The sequence below is a fragment of the Protopterus annectens genome, chromosome 16.part0, assembly GCF_019279795.1.
Source record: "Protopterus annectens isolate FY-2018-M chromosome 16.part0, PAN1.0, whole genome shotgun sequence".
NCBI lineage: Eukaryota > Metazoa > Chordata > Ceratodontiformes > Protopteridae > Protopterus > Protopterus annectens.
The window spans coordinates 114,113,481-114,135,984 of NC_056750.1; the positions used below are offsets into that span (position 1 = coordinate 114,113,481).

General features: G+C 37.3%; 1 protein-coding gene across 2 annotated transcripts in view; it reads left to right on the forward strand.

Moving 5' to 3' along the window:
- Positions 1 to 22,504, forward strand: part of LOC122790808 (protein mono-ADP-ribosyltransferase PARP14-like) — a 566,888-nt gene that overhangs the window by 360,323 nt on the left and 184,061 nt on the right. For both annotated transcript variants that reach the window (XM_044058430.1, XM_044058433.1), the window contains one exon: positions 12,956 to 13,156. In XM_044058430.1, coding sequence (XP_043914365.1) covers positions 12,956 to 13,156 — 201 coding nt within the window. The remainder of the gene's footprint in view (positions 1 to 12,955; positions 13,157 to 22,504) is intronic.

The window sequence follows — 22,504 nt, forward strand, 5'->3', positions numbered from 1 at the left end:
GGCATATGCTTTAGAGTCTCCTACAAGTTTAAGCGAGTCAAAGAAAGTCCAATGCTTCCGGAATTTCTTGTTTTATTCCTGTTTATCTTCTCCCAAACCCTGTCTTTGCTTCATTTGCAATGTACTCTTGATTCTTCTAGTCAACTCTTGTGCTTTTTTTCCCTCTCTCAAGTGTTTTCTATTGAAACACTGCAAAAGGTTTCACTGGCACAGTCTCTCTGCGGTCTTTATTACAAGAATCAGGATCTCCTTCCATTTAACAGCTCACTTTTTGTTGGACAAACTTTTGTATTTTTTCCATAACATGTACTTCATCAAAAATCATTTTGTTCCTCCAGGGAAAAATATTTTGAAGATAGCTGGGTACAGCAGTTTGAATCTCATGCCAGCATCTCCACATTTCCTGAATAATGTGATACATTTACTTCTCTTCTGGCTGGTGAACAATGAGTAATCATTCTCCACAAACACTAATGTCTCCCACTTTTAGCACTTTGTCTTTCTGCCACAGTTTTGTCAGAATCAACTCAATCTGCTGGTAAGATTACATCTTTGCTATTAAAGGTCTAAGTTGCTTTCTTATAGTTAGGTTTGGAGCATACACATGATGTGCCCTTTCAATTAACAATTCCCATTGTGGAATACCAGTCCATTTGCTTATTTGTGCTTTCATAAAATTCAGTGTGTTCCTTCCAGCTTCTCTGGTACGGCAGAAAATCACAGGTTTTCCCTATGTGTTCTGTCCTCTAATTGTGTTATTTTTTGAAACATTTGTTCTTGTGCAGTTTCATATTTAGCCAGCCTTTTCTTCATTTCAACCTCCGAGTTTTGTAGTTTTATCACCTTATCCGAATATCTGTTTAAAGCTTCTTCCATTTTTTCTAGACTTTTATTGTTTGAGTCAGTATACTCCATCAGTGTTTCATTTATTTGTCAGGTCTGTGTGTAGTTACCTTACACTTTCCTCTAGACTATTGGAAGTCATGTCTGGAGCTTGAATTTCCTTTTGCTGAAGAGCCACAGTACTTTTTCCAGTCAGTGTTTTTCGTTGCCTTTTGTAACTGATTTTTCTGCAGGTCCTCTGTGTTTGTTTTTTTCCTGGCATCCAGGAGTGCATTAATAGACAGCTACTGAAATTTACCCAGAAATCTACATCCACTGGCTTTCTCTGCTAATTTTCAGTCTTCACATTGGGAGAGCTAGATTTAAACTGTTACTCAATGTGCAGCCATCTTGGAAGTCCCCCTCTCTATTATTTTCATAAAAATAATGTTGTTGTTGTTTGTCTTTCGGCTTTTCCCGGTTAGGGGTCGCCACAGCGGAACTCCGGTCTGCTAATGATTGCAGTAGATTTTCACAAAAGCTGAGGTGCCTCAATGAAGGCACGCCCATTTATGCATGTCTTTCGAATGCCACCCAACCGTGGGGAGGACATGCAGACTCCACACAGATGGCACTCCCCGCACTCCAGCCGAGAATCGAACGGGAGAACCTCTTGCTGTGAGGCAACAACACTACCGCTGCACCACCGAGGCTGTCTAATAATCTGTATTATTTAATGTGATAGGAGTGATTTCAAATTTTTATTTCATTCTTCTCATCTTTTTTTGTATATAAATGTTAATATTCCACTACATAATCCTTCATTACCAAAGACATGCATCTGGAGCATTTCTCCCCGGGCCTCCGCTGAAAACAGGCTCTGTGGAACCTAGTTGGACTTTCCCGGTCAACAAATGATAAATAAAATAAAATAAAAAATAAAATAATAAACCCTTCCTTCTAACATTCATGAAGTACATTTATAAAATGCTCTGTTTGACAATCCATACATTTCTTATACATTCCATGCCCTGTACTATCTTGGCCTGATACTGAATCACCATTTACTTTCCTAAGTACTTCATCCAATGAAAATTCTTTCTTAACTTATTTGGAATTTTTTTTTTTACTTTCTATTCTCTCTTTTTTTCATCTTTTTTTTTACTCTTATACATATTTTTCTTATGCTGTAATCATAATTTTCATTTTTTTACCTCTCTTGTTTACATCTTTGATTTTTGTTATCATATTAATATACTTCTTTACTGTTTTACCCAAATATGCAGATGCCGCCTCCATTCTAAATAATATCTCTACCTAAACAGTAATGCCTTAATTTTTTCTTGATTTCTTTTATATATCTTTTTCCATTTCACAATATTTTCTTGTATTATTCTCTAATACATTTATATCCAGTTCCCATACTTCCCTTTCTGTTCCTTTCTTACATCATTCTGGCATTTTAAAAAACATTTTTTATACTTTTTTTTTTATTTAATCTACCACTCAAACCAGTTTTTATAAAGTACTTCATGATTACATGATTCTTCCGTGACTGCACTACTTCCCACTCTCCAATTTTATCCCTTCATTTCTCACTTTTCTATTCCCCTTCCTATTTTAATATATTTTCTGTCTACCATCCATATTGCTAAATGGTCTGGTTACAACTGTATCACCATCTGCTACCCCAAGTCTTCTAATAATACAAAATAATCAATTTTAGATCCAAGTGCCCCCTTTTTATAAATCCGCTGACTTTTGTTCCACACAGCTAATTTACCACATTACAACATACCATAAAACATTTTCTAGGGGGGAAAGCCCCCCCTATACCCCTGCTGATTATATATACCAACTACAAGATCGCACTACAATGATAGAAAGGGTATCTTTCCCAATCATCACTGTACTGCGCTGTTCATGTAAACCTATGGACGCTCCATGTTACCTGTTTCAGTGGTGTGTATTTCAGCATACTGATCTTTTGTTCAAGTGGTGTTTCAAACTTCTGGTCTCGGTAATTTGGGATTCGGACATCTGTAATTTTGGCGATGTCACTAGGACCCATAAATATATATATATATATATATATATATATATATATATATATATATATATATATATATACACACACACACACACACACACACACACACACACACACACATACATACATACATTTTTTTCATTGTAAGACATTTCCACACCAACTTTCTTTCATTCATTTGTCCTCCCATTAGCAGCTTTATCCATTTGAAGGTTATGGGAATGACCAAGCTTATCTTAGCACTTAGCTTGCACAAGTCAGAGAAACTAATTCTGGGCAGGATGCCAGTCTTTTGCGGGATGCACTCACATGTGCATGCATGCACACACCCACATGCATACATAGATTTAGTATTGTGGCACACATACCACGGGTAATTTAAAGAGTCACCAGCTTATCTATAGAATGCCTTTCAGAGCTTGTTTTAATCAAGAATATCCTTTCTGCACAGCAGAAAGTTGATGCCTTTGTCTAAATTGTAGGATTGAAGTTACAAGTAAGAAAGAGTGAGACTTGCCAAAAGTTTGAGTCTGAGAATATTGTGGGACCATTGACGAGAAGTTAATCTGACAGACAACAGAGGCAGGATATACAAAATTAAAAAACAAATTAATTAATAAAAGCTCAGGTATGACGTACTGGATATTTTAGTGTGTTAATCCCTGCCAGTCTTTGCTTGTTTTACAAGTTACAATAGTTTAAGTCAACTGAGAGATCATCTCTGTGAGTGACTAAGACAGTATGCTAACTCATAGGCTTGCCTTCGTATTGAGCAGAGGTGTGCTGCTCAGAAAGTTGTTCTTTGGGAAAGCCAAGCAAGTTGAGTAACTCTACAAGTCAGGCACCACCAAGAGTCACTAAGTAGGTATTTTAGCCAGATTGAAAAGTAGTTTTATTTGTTTCCCTTTGAGATAATTTGGCCAGGAGTTGCACTGCACCACTGGTATGTTGAAGACAGATTTTGCTAGGTTTTATACATTAAAAATGATACTAAATGCCATTTTTTAAAAGCAGTAAAACACGTTAGTTGTACAGCATTATGATGCAATAATGGTTCCCTTACACATGTTAGCTGAATGTAAAGGTGCTCCTTGGAACTCTAAAAATTAAATGTGATTGGCATGCACATTAAATCCAAATTTAATGTAGATTGGAAAATTTCCTTTTCTCAGAGGTACAGTGATCTCAGACTTGGTGTATGTGCATGTGTGTAGATATGTATGTATATGTATATAGTTTTATATCTCTTTCTGTCTCTTTATAAATGTATATACAGACACACAGAGGGATGGAGTGCAAGGTGGCTTGCATCCTGCAAAAATAGAAGATACTCAAATCAGAGAAATTAGAGGAAAGAAAAATACTTGCACAAGAAAAACTATTAAAAGCTACAAATGCAAATTTGTGTTCATTAATACAACAGATTCATGAAAAACATTGTATAGACTAAGAAACCTTGGGTCTTTTGGAAGAAGAAGCAACTGAGGAAGTGCAAAAATATAAACAACAAAACCAAGAGATTTTTCTAAGATATAAAAAAGAAGCATGGACTTGGGAAAGAAAGAGAGATCTGATATGGTGTAATATTTTTGCAAAGAAGAAAGGCAAACTAATCAATACAAAAAAAAGCAGCTCTGAAGATATTTGAAGAGAAATACAGCCAAAGGCACTCGGATATGGAACATTTCACAATATAAAAAATAAGATCACAAAGGTGGAATGTAGAATAGAAGATCAGGAAAGCAGAAGTTAAACAAAGAGAAGATGAAATTACGGAATACCTGTGAAATGAAGGATTTAGTGTAGAAAGTCTAACACAGGTCATGTCACAGTGTGATGGAACAATTAGTCCTCAAAATAAGGAGGAACTGGTGGAGCGGAAGACATCTGAAGAAAGATGGACATGGAAATTAAAGAGATTTAATATGGTGTAATGTTTATGCAAAGGAGAAAGTAAAACTAATCAATACAAAAAAGCAGCACCAAAGATATTTGAAGAGAAATATAGGCAAAGGCATCTGAATATGGAACATTTTACAATACAAAAAATAAGAAAACAAAGGGGGAAAGTAGAAAAGAGGATTATTAAAGGAGAAGTTAAAGAAATAGAAACTGAAGTTATGGATTACATGTGAATTGAAGAATTTAGTGTAGAAAATCCAACACTGTTAACGTCACAGCATGATGGAATAGTGAGTCCCCAAGTTAAGGAAAAACAGATAGAATGGGAAGTATCTGGTCAGTTACCACATGAGGATACTTGGGAGCCTTCAGCAGGAAACAAGTTCTAAAGCTCATTTGGAGTAGCACAGCAAGGGAAGGAACAGGAAACAGTGCAAACTCAGAAGCACTCAAGTGTTGTGGAGTGATAAGCCAGTGAGTTCCCATATGAAAGAGCAACGGATGATGCAGGATGCAGCTTTGCAGAATATGTCACAGGAGGATGCTTTGGAACTTTCTGTAGAAGGTCTGCAGGAAACAGAGAACAAGGAACGTGCCCTTAGTTTAGAAGATAAAGATCTAAAGGATAAGTTGCTTGACTTAATATAGCTGGACAAACATAATAAGATCGTGAAAGAAGTAGAAAGTGAATAAGGCCCAAAATGTTAGAAGTCTGATGAAACAAATGAATAGAGTAATCAAGACAATTAACAGAAATCCATGTGACATTACAGAAGTAAACAGGATGTATTACCCAATAACAGATGGTCTTACCACAAAAATACAGGGCAATAAGGGAAAGAAAGGGAAGAAATGAAATGACATCATGCAAGTATCGAACAGAAAAAATATAAAGCAATTAAGACAAGAAGTGTCACTGTTGGAAGAGTATAGAAGAGGCAACAGGTCACCAAAATACTTAGAAAGATAGAAATGATAAAAACGTGTACAGTATTGGAACAGAGCGGGACCTATTGTATACTACTGCAAATAATAAACTAAAGATATTAACACAGGCAGAAAATTTAGAAGATTTGCAGGTAAATCTAAAGGAAAAGTACAAAATAAGCAATTCACTGTTAACCCCCCAAAAAAAAAACTTTATAGAGAACTGGGAAACAAAGCAAAGCAAAATGAATAGAAATACCATCAAAAAAGAAGAAATAGACACATTTTGGACAAATATCTATGAAGATCCCTGTGAAACATAATAAAGATGATGAATGGATTGAAAAATAAAAGAACCAGTAAGAATTTTAAATGTACATGATATGAAATGGAGTGAAGTAAAGGTCAAAAAAATTGAAGCAAAATTAGAAAAGCTCCTAAATGAAAAAGAAAACAGGCCAAGATGAAGTACCTAACGTCTGGCTAAAAGTATTAACATCTTTAAATCAAGATTTAGCCCTGAGTAAGAACTACTTTTATGCAAACCCCAAACAGACACAGACCTGGTTAATGACAGGTTCATAGGTTCATACTAGGCTATCTGCCCAAGGGCATTTATAAGCCTAGCCCATAGTTATTTGGCTTTCGCCACCCCTTTAGTTTGAATAAAACTATGCCTATTATTTTGCTGTGCCTCTGTCAAGCAGTGACACTGAAGTAATCCCTGGGGTATATCTGCGATCCCCCATCCATTGGTCAAGATTCCTCTTGAACAAGGCCAGCGAGGTGCTCTGCCTCACATGTACCGGGATTTTGTTCCACAGCATAGGGAGTCTCTGGGTGATGAATCTGTCCCTCCAGCATGTTCTATTAATAACCGTGTCAAGGTTTAAGTCTCCGCCCTTGTGGTTCTGAGGGATCTAGATTTTTGAGGTGAAGCATATTCATCAAATCAGGGTTTGACATGGCCTTATATGTCAGGCACAGGTCACCTCTGAGCAAGCGGTATGAGACTGAATAGAGCTGGAGTTCTTTCAGTCGGGCAGCATAAGACATATTTTTGAGACCCTTTATCCTTTTGGTGAGGAACTTTTGGGGCCTTTCCAGCTGCTGCAGGTGTCTGGTCAGATACATTCCGAATGGGGCATTGTACTCAATCATAGGTCTAATGAGTGATGAGTACAGGGGCGATGACCTCCCTTGATCTAGATGTGAATCCCTTCATGATCAGGTGGGCAATGTAGAAGGTTTTCCTAACTACTTTAGCAACATGAGTGTCAAGCGAAGGCTACTGTCAACCTGGGTCCCCAGATCCCTGATGACTTCTTCTGTGCTCAGTGGATTGCCACCTATATGGTAGCTAGGGGTAACCTTGTTTTTCCCGAAGGGTATGACTATGCATTTCTTGGCATTTAACTTTAGGCCATGGCTCTGGCACCAGTTATCCGTTTCTGTGAGGCCCTTCTGAAGGATATCTGTGTCAGATGTGTTTTCGACTATGGCCCAGTTTGCAGTCATCTGCAAACTTTGTCAGCCATAACCCTCCTGTGTTTGCTTGTACTTCAGAAAAGTAGATGCCGAACAAGAGTGGACCCAGGACTGAGCCCTGTGGGACACCACTTGTGACAGGCTTTGAGTCTGACATGGCTCCAGCAACTCTGACCCTGTGGGTTCTGTCACTTAGCCAGTTTGCAACCCATCTTGTGATGTATGGGTTTACATTCAAGCTGATGAGTTTTTGATGATACCTGAGTGGGGTATTGTGTCGAAGGCCTTTGCCAGGTCAAGGTAGGCTGTATGGACTGCCTTTCCCTCATCAATGGCCTTGGTGACTGTCTCGAAAAAGTCAACCAAGTTTAAAAGGCATGATTTGCCTTTGACAAAGCCAAACTGGGTTGGATCCAAAGTCTGCAAGTTCCCTATGTCTTTATTTATGAGTTCCATTATGATCCTCTCCATGGCTTTGCAGATAAGGCTTGTCAAGCTAATGGGACGGTAATTTCCAGGGTCGGTGGAGGCACCGCCCTTGTGAAGTGGGACCACAGTCGCCGTGCGCCACTCCTTGGGTATGTATCCTGAGGTGAGGCTAAGATTAAACAGCTGTCTTAACTGCGGGTTTAATTCCTCATTGAGTTCATGGAGCACACAGCCGGGGACACCATCCGGTCCCATGGATGCTGTGTTTTTTGCTTTGGAGAGAGCAGTTCTCACCTGGGCGTTGGAGATGTTTGGGGGCCTACAATCCTCTGGTATAGATATCTCTCCTTTTGGGGGGGAGAAGTTTGCACTGAACCTATCAGCCAGTATGTTGGCAATGTGTGTAGGTTCAGTAATCTTCACATCATTTTGAACTAATTCTGAGCATATCTGGGAGTTTCCTCCTAGGTTTCTAACATAGCTAAAGAAGGCCTTATGATTGTCTTTTGAATCCTTGGTGATTTTTCTCTCAAAATTTGCCTTGGATGATTTTATGAGAGCTCTTAGTTTTTTACTTATAATGATCAAAGGTGTCTTACCTTTCAAGGATTTTGCTCTATCTTGTAGTAGCTTCCTCCTTTTGTTGTAGAGCTTGTTTATGGCTGGGGTCCACCAGACTGGACGCTTGCCTTTGGTACAAAGAGTCTTAGTTTTGTTTGGGATTGCCTGATCCATGCAGTCCTGTAGGTGCTGGTAGAAGGCATTTGTAAGTGATTCAGCGGTTTGAGTAATGTTTACCACTGGCTCAGGGGCCTTAAAGGAGACCACACTAGTTTTAGAAGTGTGAAGTCGGCTTTTGAGAAGTTTTCACTGTGGTCTTTTTGTTTCAGGTGGGGCGGGATGAGGACCTCCAGCGAGATTAGTTTATGATCTGATCTCACCAGTGAGGGGTATACTTCCGGTGTTGAACATTGTGATCCCATGTTCGTGATGATGAGATCAAGTATGTTTTCTCCTCTTGTGGGGATGGTGACTAGTTGTTCCATGGCATTTGAGTTTATGAACTCCAGGAACCTTTGGGCTAGAGTGTTTGGGCTTGAGTAGTGTTCCCAGTCTATATTAGGGTAGTTGAAGTCACCTAGTATGATGGTGTTTGGAGATACATTTATCCCCTCCATTGTTTTCAGGAAGGCCATGTGAGGTTCCTGAGTTTGAGAGGGTGGCCTGTAACATGCTGCAAATTGTAGAGCAGTCTTGCCTATGGTTAATTGCACCTGGATGGTCTCCGATGCATCGTGCGTTGCCACCAACCTTGAGGTGAGGGAAAACAATATTTAGGTTCATAGGTTGGTACTAGGCTATCAGCCCTAGGGCCTATACAAGCCTAGCCATAACAATTCCCTGGCTATTTCTTCCCACACTGTTTACTTACCTGGACCCCTGTCTAGCAGGGCGACTGACGTGATCCCCGGGGTGAATTTCCTTTCTCCCATCCAATCGTCCAGGTTCCTTTTGAAGAGAGCCAAAGAGGCGCTCTGCTTGACATGTATGGGCAGTCTATTCCAGAGTCTGGGGAGTCTCTGGGTCAGGAACCTATCCCTCCAGCATGTTTTTATTTATTGTGATGTAAATCCTTAGGGTGAAACTGGAAGCTATCTTAAAAAAAAACAGAGACCAGTAACTTCCCTTCCGACAATATATAAACAATATGTACATTGGAACTGATGCTGACAGTGTTTATAGTCGTTTAGAAAAAAACTCAATCATAGCAATAAAACAAAAGGGTAGCAAAAGAAAGTCATATGGAACAAAGGATTGTTTGTTGTTAAATAAAGTCATAATGGAGAATTGCAAAAAGGGGAGAAATCTTAAGTATGGCATGAACAGATTACAAAAAAGCATTTCACAGCATCCCACATTCATGGATGAAGGAGTGCTTTCAGATGTATAAGATACACCCTGCATTGATCAGTTCCATTACAGTGACCATGAAGCAGTTGGATCAGTGGGATAAAGGGCAAATTATTATCCCAGGCATAAGATTTCAAAGGGGGATATTCCTGGGTGACTCCTTCACTGTTGCTCTTTTGTCTTGCCCTTAGCCCATTAAGATGTCTACTTAGCAGATTAGGTCATGATTACAATTTGGCTCCCAGAAAACAACAAAGTGTACAGATTTCTCAACTTGTTTTTGTGGATGATTTAAAACGGTGTAGTTCATCAGATGAGGAGCTGAAAGCACAACTGGAAGTGGTCAAAACTTTCTCAGATGATACAAGAATGTCATTTAGTCTTGATAAATGTGCAAAAGTAACATTTAAAGCAGGAAAGCTGCAGTACAAAACAAAAATCAGTCTTGGACAGGAATGTGATATAACAGAACTTGAGCAGGAGAGACTGTATAAATATTTGGGAATTGATGAAGGATCAACAAAAAAACAATAATAAATGCAAATAAAACTCGATAAAGAATATTTCAGAAGACTAAAATTAATACTGAAAAAGGTCCTGATATCTAAGAACAAAATCCAAACAATAAACCAATTTGCTCTTCCTATTCTAACTACAGTTCTGGGGTGACTGACTAGATCCAAAAGGTATTGGATCAGTTGGACAGTAAAACAAGAAAAAAGCTTCATGCTTATTAAATGATGTATAAAAATCAGTGTATACAAAGATTATATATTCCTCATTCTGAAGGAGGTGTGGGCCTCCTTGAAAAGATCTGCAGTTGTAGGACTGCATGCATATCTGCTGATCTCATCAGATCCAATCATATTGAAGGTTTTGAAACATGAAGAGAACAAGTTTAAGATGACTTTCTTGCTTAGTTTAGCATAAGTATATTTGTGTCAAGCGGGAATGGAAACCAAACCAGAAGCAGACAAAAAGCAGGCAGCAACTAAATGTGCCAAAAAACAAAAAAAAAAGAATATTAGGAGAAGGATCAGTTGAGAAGGTAAGAAATGTGGAAAAGGCATAAATATAGTTGCAAGTACAAAAGATTCTTGGGACAACCTCATGTCGATCAGGATCCAATGCAGAAATGGTTAAGCAGCGATGAATTTAAACCAAACGATAAAAGGTTTCAGACTTCATATCCTTCTCTTAATATTCTTTCTATTTTTTTTTTTTGACAATTTCAGTTGCTGCCTGGTTTTATTTTCTACTTCTGGTTTGGTTTCCATTCCTGCCTGACACCAATATGCTTCTGCTAAACTAAGCAAGAAAGTCATCTTAGCCCAGGGTAGTGGACAGACTATGTACTTGTTGGTTTACAAAGTACATTGAGCATGTGGGGAAACAGACAAATGCAGGTTATGTAAAACGGAACTGGAAACGGTCACACATGTTGCTGCTGGGTGTGATACACTAATGGCAGAGGGCCTGTATGCAGAAAGGCATAATAATGTGGCAAGACCTGTTGCATTGGGGATTGTGCAAACATTACAATATTGAAACATGAGCCACAAAGCATTATACAGAGTTATGAAGCTTATATCACAAGGGATCACACATTATCAACAGTTCAAAAAGTAGATGTGAGAAAACCAGGTGTAGTAGTCCATGAAAAAAGACAAAAGTAGCTTTGATCATTAAAATTGTTACACTTGGAGATTACAGTGTCTTACGTACAGAGAGACAAAGTCATAAAATATCAGGCATTTGAAAGCAGAAATGAGGTCAGTGTGGAAGAAGGATACCCAGATAGTGCCAAAATAGCAGGAGCAGTGGGTCTTGTAAAAAAGAATTTACAGTCTCATTTAGATTTGTTACCAATACGTGTAACTGTGTATGAATTACAGAAGGAGCCCATTCTGGGCACATTGTGAGTCATGTAACTGTGTATGAATTACAGAAGGAGCCCATTCTGAGCACATTGTGGGTCATGTAACTGTATGAATTACAGAAGTCAGTTCTGGGCACATTGTGGGTACTGCAAAGAGTACTTTTGGCTAATATCAAAGATTAAAACAATACTAATTTTCCAAACTTTAATCATACTTTGATTTAGGAATGGGGTCCATTCCCATCATGGTATTAGAAACCCAAAAGACTTGGAGAAATTAAACCAAGGGATAAATGGCAGGGCAAAAGATGCCGTAGGCTGAGAAGTAGATACCTAAGCAGTTTGATGAGGTGGAGCATACAGTAAAATGAAACTTTTGACAACCTTATTATAGATGCTATCACTGTAAAATGTGATATGGGACAATTGTATTGAAACTGTAGTTAATTTAAATTAAAACAGAGGGTCAGAGAGTCATTAATAATGAATTAAGTGGGTAAAGTCATTTAAGGAAAATGGGGTCAACATTTGAAGGGAAGGATGTGTTTAGGGGGCATTTCTCTGCAATGCTAGTCTAGGTAACAAAAAGGGTGATATATATATATATATATATATATATATATATATATATATATATATGCAGTTATTATGAATACGTCTGCATTGCAGTGATAATGGAACAGTGGGATACAGGGATATGAGACTAGAATACAATGTCACCTAGATGAGGGATATATGGGAAGGACAAGGAAATTCAAAAAGGTGGTGGTATGAACTTTTGTAGTTAACTAATGCAGTGATGACATACTACCACTAGAGGGCGGCTCTGTTCATTAGTGTAGGAACTGATACAATTTATGAACTTTTGTAGTTAACTAATGCAGTGATGACATACTACCACTAGAGGGCGGCTCTGTTCATTAGTGTAGGAATTTATACAATTTATGAACTTTTGTAGTTAACTAATGCAGTGATGACATACTACCACTAGAGAGGAGCTCTGTTCATTAGTGTAGGAATTAATACAATTTATGAACTTTTGTAGTCAACTAATGCAGTGATTACATACTACCACTAGAGTGCGGCTCTGTTCATTAGTGTAGGAATTAATACAATTTATGAACTTTTGATAGTTAACTAATGCAGTGATGACATACTACCACTAGAGGGCGGCTCTGTTCATTAGTGTAGGAATTTATACAATTTATGAACTTTTGTAGTTAACTAATGCAGTGATGACATACTACCACTAGAGAGGAGCTCTGTTAATTAGTGTAGGAATTGATACAGTTTATGAACTTTTGTAGTTAACTAATGCAGTGATGACATACTACCACTAGAGGGCAGCTCTGTTCATTAGTGTAGGAATTAATACAATTTATGAACTTTTGTAGTCAACTAATGCAGTGATGACATACTACCACTAGAGGGCGGCTCTGTTCATTAGTGTAGTAATTAGTACAATTTATACAGTACAACTTTAGTTTACTCAGGCAATTGCAGCAGTAACAATATTTATTATATTTGTTTCTTCTTCCTTTTACTAGGTCAGGGTGGCATGGAATCGCGAGCTGTTGCAAATGCAATGATGAATGGAGTTGCCTTAGCCACCAAAACTCAGTCATTAACTCACTTGTCAACTGTACGTATTGTCATCTATCAGAAGGATACATTCCAGACATTCAGAGAAACGGTTATCAGTTTTGTCAAGGAGAGAATGCAACCAAGAGAACACAGCAACCTCACTGGTAGGACTCTGTATTGTTAGAAAACACAGATTCTCAGAATAATTCCTTAGACCATGTAGCATCACTTCTTTTACAGGAGAACTAGCTAGATATGTAAATTTCTGAGTCATCATTTTGCTGCATTGGGAGACCTGGCAGCATACCTCTCAACTGTACAGATTTTCGCAGAATATCCAGATTTTTGCCTCATATTTTTGGCCTGTCCCTCATAAAAATTGTTTTTTTTTTGACAAATCACTGGCATGATATAAGGGTTAAAGTCACCAAATAATGACATGCATTTGAGTTTCAGACTTCATATCCTTCAGAAATGCATGCTAACACAACTCTTGTTCTTATATCAACTTTCTCACAGCAATATTTAAAATGTGTCCCTATTATGGGCCTTTGCCCCCCCCCCCCCCAATTATGTCAGGCTTTGTCCAGATTTCATCTGCTAAGAGTTTAGAGGTATTCCTGGCAGACCTTTGAAGATATGCTCTAACAGTTTGCTGTACAAATGTCAGTTCTGCCTCAGATATGATGCCTTAGGTAGCAAAGTGATGCATGTTATGTAATTTTTTTAATTATCTTCCCCATTTGCTCTGCTGTCCTTTGAAACACTAACTTTTCCTCATTCCATTTGATCTGTTTCATACGTACAGTGGCCACCCATAATGCAATCTTTTTAACTTTTGGCACATATTTATTGAGACACCAGGTGGAGAAGGGTAGAGACTAGAGAACAGATGGATCCCCTCAAGAAATTGGTGTATGCTTCTTTTATGCACTGCCCATTACAGCTTCATACTAGCCATTTTCAAATACAGAGATCTTACCCCACCACCAGCTGTCAAACGTGTTACAGTACAACCCTGCCTCCCCAACACAGAATAAGCAGCAGGCATTGGCTGATTTATTCACACTCTTCCAATGTCTCTCTGAGACTGAATCCAAGATGCTGATTGTGCAATGAGATGAAAATAATATTCAGACTCTGCCTGTGCTCTGAAGCTGATATGTTAGGAATTTTCAATTTTCTCAGAAATCTTGCTTATTTAGAGGAAGGCACGGCTACTAGAATTTTGTAGCAAAAGTTTAGAAGTTAGGTTTCTCTCTTTCCCATGTAACTTCATCACATTCTGTACCACTCTTCTCCAGATGGTAATAGTTTTTATCAGAGCCAGGTCATGGTCAAATGGGGCCCTACATACGGTAATGGACCAGCTACCCCCACACGGCTATTCCATTGTCCCATTGCTTGGCTGTCTCTCCCCAATTACCTCAGTAACTGTTCAAACCAATCAGTGTGCATACTGTTTTCTTTTTCACTTTTCAGTGATCCCAGAGATTTGATTTAAACCCTATATATTAAATTCCATAGCACAAACATTGATGGCCATTTGCTAAACAAAACCATCTCACACTGAAAACAGACTTAGCATGAGCAACAGTAAACTTCACTTCCCTTGAAACTCGCATTCATTCAAAATGCACCTGACCAGTAGTGGATTATGTGTACATTTATATCCACAGGCATCCCCCAAAACCATCAATTACAACAACATTGTTGACTGAATCCTTTTCCAATGTCTGTGCCAAAAAAATAATGACCATAATAATGAGTAATGTCACATATCAATTTTGATCCACACAAACACTCACTTGCCACAGTATTCTTACTTCATTCACATAAATACATGCAAACTAGTCCTACAAAGCGAGATTAAAGGCTGTTTAAAAATAAACAAACAAAAAGACCATGAACACTCTTCTAAACATACTAAACGTATTAGCTCCACTTTTCATCCAAAAAGAACTTCTTTGTTATTTCTGAAGAAGTCCTTTTTGGGTGAAAAGCAGAGTTAAAAAAGTTTAGTACCCTTAAGAGAGTGCTCCTGCATTTGTTTTGTCCTCCGGTTCATGGTCTTTTTGTTTATTTTTGACCATTGCTCATTTTTTTTGGTTTGTAGTTTTACTGTTTAAAAATTACCAGACGATAAGAGCGTAAGGTACATTTGTCCACAGAGATCCCCCTTTCCCCACTTTATTGACCGTGCATGCTCCTTATTGTTATGAAGAAATAAATTACATCTTCATAACTGGTAGCTTTGTATGAACTACATGAAATTATATAAAGGTTAAAAACTTCATACTATAAGATCCAGTCACATGTAGCACAGTTTAAATAGATGAGTATTTATGAAAGCATGAGAAATGTTAATCACTTGCTAGCATATGCTAAGTCAGTATGCACAATCTGCAGAAGTAAAAGTTATCTGAATAATTCCACATTAAAGAACACCATTACTAATGCAGAGATTGCTGCTGGAAAACTACTTTGCATTTCAGTGCTTCATGTACGAATGCAGTGCCTCCTGCCTTTGAAGAAATTGTATATGTTACGTTAAAAAAATGACATGTTGGCAATATTGCCATAGCATTTCCTGAGCTAGATAGTTGTGCAGAAGGGAATGGCTAGCAAATAAGGACAACAGGTTCATAGTTAGTAGGCAATTAGCCCCGAAGACCATTAAGGAGCCTGGCCCAAATTCCCAATTGCTTCAAAGCACTGTCTGGTTAAATGACTTGCTCAATGTCAGACAGTAGGTTAATGAAGGTAGAAGGCTTCAAGACCTGTAACTTTTCCATAGGAAGTGGCTCATTAACAAGTTGGAGCTTTAGTCGTCTGTGCTAACTGCCAGCATAGCAATTTTTAACTAAGTGCTGAAATCCTTTACAGTTGAATCTTCTAGAGAAGACTGTATCACAGTAATGTGTAAGAGTGGCTACATAAAGTATGCTGAAGATCAGATGGTTCTGCTCAGTCCAAATAATATAGCCTGTCCTGACAATTGTCAACCCCTTTGCAGTTGCTGGACGCTGTAAAGAAGGCATTTGAAAAATATACTACTGAAATGCAACATTTTAATTTTTTCATTAGTGCAATGAATAAAGCAAAACAGTTAAAGACAATATAAATGCTGCAGCAGCCTTCGTTCAACAGCCCACAAGTCATACAAAAATCAGAAATATTACTGCATGCAACACACTGTTGTGGGGGGTATTTGCTTGCAGGACACCTACGTCTAATTTTTGATCTCCCTATGCTTTCTTTGTCATCAAGAATATCTATCCCGTCTGACATCACTTATTACAAGTCTGACCTACTTTTAGACTGACTAATAATGCTGTATTCTAGAATATACCTCCAGAGTCAACACAGCTGGATTGCGAACAAATGGGACCCTGTTCAGGATTTTATTTCAAATTTTATAGAAACAACAGAGAAAATTTCTAAACAAAGCAAAACACTTTCATATTGAAACAGACATGGCACGAGAAGCAGTAAACTTAACCTCCCTTGTAACTCACATTTCATGAAAATACATCTGGCAACTCATTAAGCTATAAGATATGTGCCGAGATTCATACTCAAGCAGCACACAGTGAAGTACTAACAAGCGTCTATATCAAGGATGCAGAAATTCAAAAGACAAATTTGTAATGCATTTGCTAACAGCCTAGGACATCCCAGTGGAGGCATCCCTTTTCCGAAGCAGCCCAGGAGTAGTGTCTGCTGAAGTAACTTGGCAGAGTCACATAAAAGCAAATGAAGGCTGAAGGAATCAAACCATGAATTATGGGAAGCAGCTCTTTAACAGCTCAAAACCTTACTCATCTGCACTAAGTGCTAGACACTGCCTTTCACACACACCTGTGTGCCTGCAAAAAAAATAAATAGAAATGCTTTTATAATTAAAATGACATTAATCTCTTAGACTTCATGCTCTCAGATTTATTCACAGCGATGTAATAAACACACAGTCAGCATTCAGCAGAACAAGGAAACCACGGATCACATCCACAGATGGTTCACATGATGATGCTCTTGTTTACTCTATTCAGATTCCACTCTTCACACCATAACTATTCTTGCTTATGGCTAGTTATTAGGCTTCCAATCCAGGGGACTATTGAGGAACCTAGCCCACTTTTTAGGTTGTCCCAAAGCATTATTTGGTTAAATTACTTGTATAAGGACAGGCCAGGGTATAAATGGAGATGCGTTGAAGCTAAAAGAAGACTACTGTAAATCACTTAAATGGTTAACAAAACATTTTTTGCATCATTGTATATTTTATGAACCACAAAACTGTGAAGTTCTGATTCTGACAGAATGTAATCCTCTGTGATTTACCACAAAAAAGAAGTTGAAGGCTTGGCAGTTGATGTGGAGGATTAAGAGTTATGCCACCGATAGCTAAGGTACAGGGTTTGACTCTGTAATACTCTAAGAAAGTCTTTTAACTAGTCAGTGCCCCCTAACTGGGGGATTATACACACACACACACACACACACACACACACACACACACACACACACACACACTTTTACTTGTCATGCTGCAAACTTCACTTTCCTCAATAGGCAGTGCTGTACTAAGCTGAATTTGTCTTATTTGTAATTCAATAACTATTCCCATCTCCAGGCTGGCAGCCTGACTTTCAAATCTTGAGCATCAATTCTGGATGTCTGGTCTGCCTTTCAAATCTCATGCTTTCATTTGCGTATGTCTCCAGTCTCATTGCATGCTGAGCAGGAATTCTGCTCAGTATGTGCACCTGCATGCATTCTGAGTAGGACATTGAAATTTTTAAGAGGAAAATGTACTTTTTCCAGAACTAATGTTGCATGGCCAGGCTTCTCCCCAAGCCAGTACCAAGTCCTAGGCAGCTGCCTAGGATGCCTTATGCTGGACCTGGCCATGATTTTGATGTTGTAGGAAATACTAAGTAGGTGCCCAGGTGAAGAATAACTTTGCTTTATTTAGATAATTCTGAAAATAAAAATAACGTCCAAATATTAATTCTAGCTCTTATTTAGGCTGCACCTTATTTGAACCACTTTTTAAAATGAAAATTGCCATTTTTGCTTTGCACTGTGCATTTTGAAATGCAACATATGATAATTATTGTGTCAAGCAGCAGAGTTCTATAGCTTGTAATTTTCATAAGGCAGAAAATAATGATAGAAACTATCTTTACTCTTCAGCAGCGACATATATAAATAATACCTTGATTTTAACACCGGGTTAAGAAAAGATACTGGTAAGAGTGCTTTGAATTCATCATAAAAATTCTTCCTTGTACTTAATATATTGACTTTAAACTGAAAATTTAACTGTCTGTTTATTGCTTCATGCAGGATAAGGCAGAAGTAGATTTTTTCATTTATCAGTACTTTTCTACAGGCAGAAAGAGCTTATTCACATTTATCTGCCGTCTAGGGGGCCTCACCATAAGTAGCCATTCCAAGGTTGTCCTGGAGCCTAACCTTTGCTAATAAATGTGTGCTAGACTCCATCATGCTTGCTTATGGAGTGCTTCTTATCTGCAACATTTAAGGATACAGCTGATGCCATTTGACCACTGGAATCATTTTCTAGCTCCTCAGCTGTCATCACTTAAGATGGAACAGCAGACAAAGAGGTTAATAATCCTCCTCAGAGGAATTTAGAGTCTATCAGGATATTCAAATTTCATCTTATTTTCCACAGTTCCACACAAATGTGTTGGTATTTATGACGTTATTCTTGATTCATCAAAATGGAAATGTCTCTCAGAAATGCAGCCAAAAAGCAAAAAGCCATAGGATTCCTAGGAACTGTAGAATTCTGGGCACACATACATTTTTATACAGCATCAGTCTCTTCTTCCCCCTTTTTTTTTTTACATAAAGTTGCACATTGTTAAAGGTTTTATTAACACTGTACATCATCAGTAAATCCACTGAGACATAAAATAATTTTATGGAAAGAAGTTTATTATTCAGAATAGTATTTACAGCTACCGAGATTACACAAAGGCAAATCTAACATGGCAGACTACAAAGACTAACTTAAGTACACGAAGCAAAGCACCAGTTTATGTGGCACCTTGTAGAATATTATTTCTAATCTTACTTAATACACTTTAAACTGTTAGAAAATAATACAATCATCATCTAGTGCTAGCTCACACAGTTACATTTCAGAATGTCCTCATACGCTGCACCTGTAATTTTCCATTTACATAAACACTGCTTTCATTACAGGACAAGTAATAAAAGCAAGGATAGAATGCAGTAGCAGACTGTCCATGATTTTAACTGTTTTTAACTGCTTCTTCTAGGAAAACAATGCTTCTTAGCATTTATTTCTCAATAGCAAGGCAGTGTTGTGTTTTCTTAAACAAACTTGCAATATACAGCTGCACCATCCATGTGTCATAGAAAGCAAACATTATTTCTAGCCTTACTTGCTCAGAAATATTTCTCACAGAATTCAAGTATATTTTCTGGCCTAGCTTGCACAAAAGTACTATCTGAAATAATTTTACCAAAGAAAATGCATTCTGATACTTATATCTTAGTATATCTGTCTACATAGATAGATTGATATAGATATATTAGCAGTTCCCTCTTTAATTCATTTAATATGTGAACTAAAATTTTATTTACTCCAAGAAAGTGTGTGTAAGAGATCTGAGCCAAAGCTATATATAGTATGCTGATGAAGGGTGTAGACCTGAAAGCTTCATATTAAAAACTTCTACGTTTGGTGATTACAGAGTGTCTTTGGATCCAAAGCTATATTAAACCACCATCTGATTATTCTATCCTCAGATTTGTACTCAGAAATAACTCAGGTTAGATAGACCGGAGGTGCAGGAAAAAAGAACACTAATTTAAAACACACCAATTGGCTTGACTGTTTAAATGGCAGTACTCTTTCTATACATTTATAGACATGCGTACTGTATGATTGTCATTAATTCATTCGTACATATTTTGTATCATCCTCATTAAGGTCCTAGACATGAAGCATAGCAAAGTCAGAATTATAAATGCTACAGGTAAAAGCATTTTAATAAATGTTTTCCAACCTGAGAATAGATTTGTTATCCATGCCCATGATGAGCTGAGCTACTTTGGCATAAAAACATTTTAAACTTTCTGAAATATTTTCAAGTTATCTTACATTTTATTTTACTTCCTGGAATGATTGTGCAGTATTTGTACGTCATACATTCTCGTTTTCTCACTGAGAATAAATATATCTCTTTTTTACATGCGCTAACATTTGAAGTATCTGTCTGTTTAATTTTATGTAAAAAAATAAAAAGGCCAGGATTTAACCTTCATGAATCCTGCTGCATGTTAAGAGCCTTTTTGCATTTACCCTAATTACTTTTACTGAGCTCACTGCACTTATACAACTTAGATTTTCCCTCTTTTTGGCCTTACATGTATTAAAATCAGGTCTTTTATAACTGTTGTTTTCCCTAAATAAAATATCCTGTTAGTATTCTTTTGTTTTCTATATTCCATGATCATTGATCATTTAATAACTGACATATTTTAAGCCTGATTTATTATATTCTGAATTTCACTGAATAACCTTTACTGCTTGTTCTCTCAGGTGGTCGTATAACTCATTTTGTACAACATGACATAATGTACACGTCACTTCACTTTTCAGGCAAATGCCTGAAAAATGTCAGCTGTAATGCTATGCTGCAAAATCATGTGGACATGCTGTGTATATCATAAAAGTCACACTGTGCATATGGTGAAAACCATATGCACATATACTGTGCATGTTGTGAAAAATCATATATGCATAATGCATATTGTGAAAACTGGTAAATGTAAACATACACTGAGCTAATAACTGTTTCCTATTGATAGAATGCTAATAAATGTATGTTGTGTCCTAATAACATCCATTTATCAACCAGGAAAGCCCATCTGGACTCGAGTTCCTTTTCAGACACCACCCAAGAGCAGTGTCTATTTAAGTAACTTGCTCGAGGTCACACTGTCGAAGAAAGTAAATTTGTCTTAAAAACTGGCTTTGATAGTGTCGTTGTAAAACAAAACTACAACCACTAAAATTGTGTCACACTTCCTAAGTAACTATCATATGATATACTAACACACTTTAATTCTGCATAGTCTTGCTACTTCTGCCTCATAATTTTTTTATGTATTTTCCATTATTTTCTGTAGCTTTCTGTAACTAGGTCAACTTTTCTACCTTTGTCCTCAATCCAATTCAGTCACTTAATTGTTGCATTAATTAATCATGTTTTAATCATATTTCCCTCAAAAGTATTTAAGAATTACTGATAACACGTTACTGAATTTGTCCAAGAAAAAAATCTGATTAGGAAATTTACCTTTAAAATGCAATCCTCTCTAATATTCTGTTATTTCAGCAAAAAAAAAAAAAACTTTTGTAACTATCCACAAGTATGCATATGTGTAAAGTAGTCTGAATACAGTTACAGTATACTGGTTACCATTGGTTTGAAGCAATTTTCATTTCTTCTAGGTTACCACCCTTTGCATGAATGAAGGTTTCCATATATCTACCCATAATTTTACCAGTTTTGAAATCCTTTTGCAAAACTCATGTTCAAGTCATGTTACAAACCGACTACCATGCTGAAGTTACATACACTTTAATAAAAATAAAAGTATTAAAACAATGATAAGCCCTTTCAGGTTAAAAACCCTTCATCAGATCTATCCATGACAAATCCTCATTCTTTATTTAAGCCACATCTAACTAATCAGCACCAGCAATACAACCTATGCCCCTTCAGGGCGGGTTTAAGGGGAACATTTCCATTTAATCCTGGCACTTTATCAGCTTGTAAATTTGCTATCCAGTTCATTTCAGAAATCTCAGTCTTATTGGTGGTGTCACCCCCTTTAATATTTTCTTCTATGCTCTGTAAGACCATAAAGCTGAAGTTGTGGTCTTGGTGTGCCATCAAGTGTTTCATAAGGGCACTGGCATTTTTCTTATCGGCTAAGTAAATATCACTTGTGTGCTTAAGTCTCCTCTCTTTTAATTGTATGTTGGCTTTCCCAACATAGAAGGAGCTACAAATTGTACAAGTAGCAATGTAAATCACATTTTTTATTTTGCAATCAACATATAAATGTGGTACATATTTTTCCCAGATACAGGATGTATGAACTCATCAGTGTTGGTAATATATCCACATGCTTTGCATAAATGACAGGGATATGTACCATTTCTCTTTGATACACTACAGTTATTTATATGGGGACCATAACATGGATGTTGTTTCAAATTCTTGTTGTTTTTGAAACAGAAAGATGGTGTATCACCTTCTATGCCTTTGATATCCTGATCCATAATCAGCAGTTTCCAGTTCTCTCTTATAATGTTACATGTATCTTTCACATCACTAGAATAAGTTAGCATTACTCTAGTCTTGTTGCTCAAAGCTGGTTTTAAATTGTTGGAGACAGACCTGTTTTTATCGGCAAAAAGGCTTCACTTTGATCAA